General features: G+C 41.1%; 2 protein-coding genes across 2 annotated transcripts in view; both read right to left on the bottom strand.

The window, feature by feature from the left end:
• LOC109374258 (olfactory receptor 10G2-like) overlaps nt 1-582 on the bottom strand; it is a 5,654-nt gene extending 5,072 nt beyond the window's left edge. The window contains exon 1 of the mRNA XM_019628718.1: nt 3-582. Within this exon, the coding sequence (XP_019484263.1) occupies nt 3-582 (580 nt within the window). The remainder of the gene's footprint in view (nt 1-2) is intronic.
• A 5,383-nt stretch (nt 583-5,965) lies between these two features.
• Nucleotides 5,966-6,922, bottom strand: LOC109374277 (olfactory receptor 10G2-like). The gene has a single exon (XM_019628749.1). It carries the CDS (start codon nt 6,920-6,922, stop codon nt 5,966-5,968), a length of 957 nt encoding a protein of 318 aa, XP_019484294.1.
• Between the last annotated feature and the right edge of the window lie 81 nt (nt 6,923-7,003).

Genomic DNA, 7,003 nt, shown 5'->3' with positions numbered 1-7,003 from the left:
GCAGGCCAGTTTCAATACTGCAGGGATGTCACAGAAAAAGTAATCCACCTGGTTGGGCCCACAGTAAGGCAGGCGGAAGGTCAGGATGGCTTGGATAGACCCATGGATGGAGCCGGCCACCCAAGTTCCAGCCACAAGAATGGTGCATAGTTTCCTATTCATGAGCACCGGGTAGCGCAGGGGCTGGCATATTGCCAGGTACCTGTCATAGGCCATCAAGGTGTAGAGGAAGCACTGGGTGCTGCCCAGGAAGTGAAAGGCATATAGCTGAGCCACACAGCCACCAAATGGGATTGCCTTACTGGCTGGAGTGAAATTTAGAATAAAGCGAGGAACAATGACTGAGGAGATCCACATGTCCAGGAATGAGAGCACGCCCAGAAGAATGTACATGGGGCGAGCATGGAGCTTTGGGTCAGCCCACACAGTGAACAGAATGAGCAGGTTCCCCAGCTGAGTCAGGATGTAAATGATGAAGAAGACCAGGAAGAGAAGGATCCTCAGATTTGGGGGATGAGATAAGCCCAGGAGAATGAAATCTGTCACCACGGTTTCCAGGGATGTGTTTTTGGTCTTTCCCATGTCTCTCTGTAGTCTGCTAAGATGAATGGTGAAGTCAGACAAGGGAAATACAACACAGGGAGGTGGTGAAAGAATGCTTTTTCCTGCTGACTAGAGTCTAGAAGGTAAATAGGGGATTTCTATGTTTTAAGTAGAAAGCATTTGCCATCAATCATCTAGGTTTGCTTGGCAAGACAAGTCCTCAGAGGCTGCTTACTTTCTAGGTGCCCTGAAATTCTTCTTTAATGGGAGACACTACAAGTAAGTGCTGGAAGCCAAGGTACATGGTGTTCCTGAATAATAATGTTAGTTCAAATGATAGGTCTATGCCCCAAAGGGGGACCACAAAGAAGTGGATCACTTAGGAGTACCATACCATCCTTCTTTCTGGACCTACTCTTCCTGGAGTGTACTGATTCACCTTAACATAGCCTCATTCCTCAGGATTCACTTTGGCTGTCACCTCTTTTGGGAAGAGTTCTCCCTTAGAAAACAATCATCTGGGAGATAAGAGTTTATATTGTAAAAGGCAATTGCAGTACAGTGTGTGATAAGAGCTATTTGCTTAAGTGCTCATTCGTTTCTTCTACTGGGTTAAAAGCTCCTTCAAAACAAAGACCTAGTCTATTTTGTTCATTTTATATTTCTACAGCACCTGCCCTAGTGCTTAGCAATAGCAATAATTAATAAATATTTGGCTGATTGGCTGACTGACTGGATGTTGCCAGTTCACATTAATCCTGCATCCTGTTAGCCTGTGTAATCACGTTTCTCATGCTTTATGTCACATCCACTTCAGCAATGTGAGCCTATTCCCAGTGTAAACAAAGTCCAAGACATTACCCACGCTTTCTGTTTGTTCTAGAATGTTATTTACATTTATTGATTGACCTAAGTAGTTTAGTGGTTTTGATGATTTGGATTGTAATAGCATTGATTGTTATAGGATTTGACCTTTAGTATGTTGTTATTTTAAAATCTATTTGCCTCCCAACAAATGAGTTTTTAAAAAATCCTTTAACGATATTACAGAGCTGAGTCAGATGTTATTTAGAAACTCCGTTGCATGAATGTTTTTTTCTAAAAGAATTTTTCCTCATAATAGTGTTTTAGGTATTTTTACTTGTTGCTTAAACCAAAACATCTTATAATTCTTAAGCAACAACAAAAAATTAAGCTATATTTAAATTAAACTTCAATAAGAGGTTAATTATGCAGAGATATTAACCTCAAAAGATCTAACTATTGAAATACCACTAAAAGTACCCTTATATAAACATCAATTTCAAACATATCTAACCTTTGTTATTATTTAACCCTCAAGTAAGTTGACTAAGTGTGCTTATCACTGGGAAAAGAGGGGTTAAGGACCCCATCTCTGAGTTTGCTCAGTAATACTGAATTTGAGACATCATTTATGTTTATTATTCATATGAAACTTTTAAAGTCTGAAAATTAAGTCTTTGTTCCTATTGTGAATTGACCTGACCTTACCTCCCCCAAAATAGAGAAAAGAAAAGATAAATGTTTAAAATTCAAGTCAAAGAAGAAAGTTCCTAAATCTTGAGAAAGACTGATTTAATTAAACATTAATATGCATAAAGTATTAACTCTGTGAATAGAGGATGAGGTAAAGAAGTAGATGGAGGAAAGAGACAGACTAAATACAATTTTTGACAAGGTTACTGAAACTTTTAAAGTCTGGAAATTAAGTCTTTGCTTCTATTGTAAGTTGACCTGACTTTAGGAATGCTTCCCTTCTTGGACTCACATGGACACAACAGCAAAATCTTGGAGGAGGCTGGTCTTTCTCAGGTAGAACAGCCCAACAGGTGGAGAAGGCATACTTCAGAGCATCTCCTGGGCTTGTGGTGATGGGTGACTGGATCTCTGCTTTGGAATCCAATTAAAATCTTTCAGGAGTCGACACATTGACTATTGTAATAATTTATGAGACCGCCTGCCTTGGAGGTTTTTTATAGATTGTGACTTCTCTACTGAAGTGTCTTGAATTCTACATCACTTATAGTATCAGCTAGATCTCCTTTTATTGAGTTTCTTTTTTTTAAAAGAAAAAAATTGCCAAGAGATTTGTAGAAAACTATTTACCTCTTGGGAGTTCTACCCTGAAACGTTTCCCCCATGAGAACTATATTCCCCCTATCCTCATTATTTTTTGTTTTGACGGCAAGCATTTCTACACATTGAGGAAATGAGCTGTGAAGAACAGCACAATCTGTTTGCATGCTCTAATTTCTGTGATTCCTTCCTTTGAAGTGTTGCGGGATCACACATTTACCCACATTATCCCCAGAAATGCATTGAAAATGTACTTAATTTTCAATAATTGAGCTAATCTTCCTTACATGTTTCTAACACTCTTGATGTTGATAGAAAAAAACCCCACCCACCCTCAATTTAGGCGAATTGAGTAAAATTTAGTCATCTTCACTTTAAAGTCTTGAATGACTCCTTTGTTTCCATGGCAGTGGAGAAAGGAAGTTTTCAAACAGTTGGAGTATTCTTTGGGTACTTGAACTCTTTTTTTTGGGGGTGTGGCAGGTCTGGTAGACAACTTAAATCATGCAGATGAGGATGGTCCCATCTAAAATTGTGGGGTGACTTGTTTCCCCCAGATACTTGTTTGGGATCAGTTGTGTGCTGTGGTTCATTCTTACTGGCTTACGATAGCTTACTGTTAAATTTTCAGAAATTTTGTAAGCTCTTTGTTAAACTTGCAATTAAATTTAAACTTACAACTAAATATGCATTTTCAGTTACATAAATTACATTAAAATATAATAATATTAAAAATTCATCACTTTCTAATTATTTTACCATGTTTTACTAGTATCTATAAAGTTATTCATACCTATCATATCTTTATGGTGGAAATATTATGCTATATAATGGCGTGCTGTCAGCAACTGCACATGCAATGATTTCATGTTGGCGTTTGAAAATGACTGGTGAGAGTATTTAAACCATGGAAATTGGCAAACAATACAAATTAGGGCTTTTTTTTGGGGGGAGGGGGTAGTTGAGGAAGGAGCGTTTTAAAGGATTACCAGCATACCACTAACTGGAATCCACAATTCCTGTTCTTGGCCTCTGGTTTGGAAGTCAGTGATGACTTTGCTTTGACTCCAGTCTTGTGCTGCTGCACTGTCATTCCCAATGCTTCTCTGTTCACTGGCAAAACATACAGGTGCTTCTGGTAAAACATATAGGCATGGGTGGGCTTGAGCAGTTGTGGCATTTCCTGAGTGTATAAGTCTGACAATTAAGTTTGCGTGCTCATCCTAGGAAAAGTGCTACATACCTCATTGCTGAATATCACTATGGTCACCTTTGAAGTACTCCCCTTGGGAAGCTATGCACCGATGCCAGCACCTAGTCCACCCTTCAAAGCCATTTTGGAATTCTTTTTCTGGAATGGCCATCAGAGCTGTCTTCGTATTACCCTTGATGTCTTGAATGTCATCAAAACATCTTCCTTTTAATATTTCCTTTATCTTTGAATAAAGAAAGAAGTCACTGGGGGTCAGATCAGGTGAGTAGGGAGGGTGTTCCAATACAGTTATTTATTTACTGGCTAAAAACTCCCTCACAAACAGTGCTGTGTGAGCTGGTGCATTGTTGTCATGAAAGAGCCATGAATTGTTGGCCAAAAGTGCAGGTCGTTTTCGTCTAACTTTTTCATGCAGCCTTTTCAGCACTTCCAAATAGTAAACTTGGTTAACTGTTTGTCCAGTTGGTACAAATTCATAATGAGTAATCCCTCTGNAGTGAGCGGCAGTCCAGAAGCCGGCGACTGATCTGCCTCGCCCGGGAAGAGCGCAATGATGGTGCCAACTTGGGCCAGTGAAGCAGTGTCCTCCACAACTAGACTTAAGAACAAAACGACAGCAACTTGTCTGTTCCCCTTCCCCTAATTCCCCAGTACTGTTCCCATCCCCCCAATTACCCAATAAAAAGCTTTAAAAAAAATAAAAAAAATAAACTATAATACAGGCCAGCCTATGATAAGTGCTATTATAAAATTGAAAGGACTGCGGGAATACAGGGAGGAGGAGATAAGTTCTGACTGGGAGACTCAGAGAAAACTTCTTGTAGGAATAAGAATTTTTCCTGGGCCATGAAGGAAGCATAAACCATCAACTTACCAAAATGAAAAAAAAAAAAAAGAGTATTTTGGATACAGGAATACCTTAAGAGAATGTTAAAGTGTTTTGGTTTTTTTTTTTAAGCTGAGCCATCCTGCCACCTGCTGGCAGCTCAGCTCAAGGTGGGAATCTAACCGCTAGTTGCTCAGAGCTCAAACTGTTGAGCGAGCTCTAAACCAGCTGAGCCACTTGGCCAGCCCAAGAGAATGTTAAAAAGAAAAAAAAAGGCAGGTAAATTAATGGGGTCAGGAGGGAAAGGGGAAGTAAAAATGTCTTGGGAGATGAGGTATGTTGGGATCCGATTGTGGGGTTTTTTGAATTCCAAGCTAAGAGGCCTGGCTTTACCTATATGCAATGGAGAGCCAGTGAAAATTTACAAGGAAAGAAATGACATATTAAGTTCTATGTTTTAGAAAGAAAACTCTGATAATGGTATGGATGAGGATAGGGATGACAAGGGGATCACTTAAGAAGTCAGAGAGGGGCAGCCGATTAGCTCAGTTGGTTAGAGCTCAGTGTTCATAACACCAAAGTTGCTGGTTCGGTCTCCGCGTGGGCCACTGAGCTGCGTCCTCCACAACTAGATTGAAACAACTACTTGACTTGGAGCTAATGGGTCCTGGACAAACACACTGTTCCCCAATAGAATTAAAAAAAAAAAGTCAGAGAAACATTCCTGAGACAGAGTGAACAGAATTTGGTGAATGACTGCCTAATTTCTTCCTGTACCAGTATTTTGCAGCTTCCACTATTTCAGGAAGCCTGATTTCCATTACATGGGGGAGAGAAAGGGGCTGGAAGGAAACACAGATGATCCATACAGAGATTCACACCAAGTGCTTGGAAGGATGAATTTGCCTTGACGTGAGCAAAGGAATCCTGAATGCTAAGAAGCTTGGGAAATTAGGAGTGAAGCAAATGGATGCAGGAAGATGAGACAGCATTTTGCTGGTTTTACCCAAATTGGCCCGGAATAATCCCCCCTCCTTCCAGATAGAACACTTATTACTCATATCCGACATTTATGTAGAACATGCTTTCTCTTGAGAGATGGGTCATAAAAGTGTAAAACAGCTCTAGCCAATTTGCTGAGGTTAAATATAGCACTAGAGCTACTTCCTAGTAGAATTACATTAATTAAGCTTAAATCAACATCTATTTGTTGAATGTTTGCCACATGCAGCAATAGCTGAAAAGAATCATAGCGACAGTGGTATAGGTAGTCCCTTAGCCCATAGTTACTTATTTTTATTTGCAGCCCTTAGACCTACTACTATTCTCTTCAGAGCAGACTTCACTTCTTGGTTCCTCAGTGTATAGATGAGAGGGTTCAGTAATGGGGTGACAACAATGTAAAACACAACCACTGTTCCATCCAGGGGACTCTTGGAGCCTGTCCTGAGGTAGATGAAAATACAGGGGACAAAGTAGACTATGACCATGGTTAAGTGGGAACCACAGGTGGAGAATGCCCTGCGCCGTCCATCAGAAGTGCGTATCTTTAAGATGGCATAGACTATGTTGGCATAGGAGAGCAGAATTAAAATGAAGCAACCTGCAGCTACTACCCCAATGTCCACAAAGGTCACAAGTTCATTGACAGTCGTGTCAGCGCAGGCCAGTTTCAATACTGCAGGGATGTCACAGAAAAAGTAATCCACCTGGTTGGGCCCACAGTAAGGCAGGCGGAAGGTCAGGATGGCTTGGATAGACCCATGGATGGAGCCGGCCACCCAAGTTCCAGCCACAAGAATGGTGCATAGTTTCCTATTCATGAGCACCGGGTAGCGCAGGGGCTGGCATATTGCCAGGTACCTGTCATAGGCCATCAAGGTGTAGAGGAAGCACTGGGTGCTGCCCAGGAAGTGAAAGGCATATAGCTGAGCCACACAGCCACCAAATGGGATTGCCTTACTGGCTGGAGTGAAATTTAGAATAAAGCGAGGAACAATGACTGAGGAGATCCACATGTCCAGGAATGAGAGCACGCCCAGAAGAATGTACATGGGGCGAGCATGGAGCTTTGGGTCAGCCCACACAGTGAACAGAATGAGCAGGTTCCCCAGCTGAGTCAGGATGTAAATGATGAAGAAGACCAGGAAGAGAAGGATCCTCAGATTTGGGGGATGAGATAAGCCCAGGAGAATGAAATCTGTCACCACGGTTTCCAGGGATGTGTTTTTGGTCTTTCCCATGTCTCTCTGTAGTCTGCTAAGATGAATGGTGAAGTCAGACAAGGGAAATACAACACAGGGAGGTGGTGAAAGAATGCTTTT

This window comes from Hipposideros armiger, unplaced genomic scaffold (genome assembly GCF_001890085.2).
Source record: "Hipposideros armiger isolate ML-2016 unplaced genomic scaffold, ASM189008v1 scaffold_807, whole genome shotgun sequence".
NCBI classification, from domain to species: Eukaryota; Metazoa; Chordata; class Mammalia; order Chiroptera; family Hipposideridae; genus Hipposideros; species Hipposideros armiger.
Note: the sequence above shows the minus strand (reverse complement) of the source record. Positions and strands in the feature narration are given on the sequence as shown.

What these genes read in the sequence shown, in the direction of transcription:
- LOC109374277 (XM_019628749.1), bottom strand. Translation starts at nt 6,922, where the DNA reads ATGGGAAAGACCAAAAACACATCCCTGGAAACCGTGGTGACAGATTTC.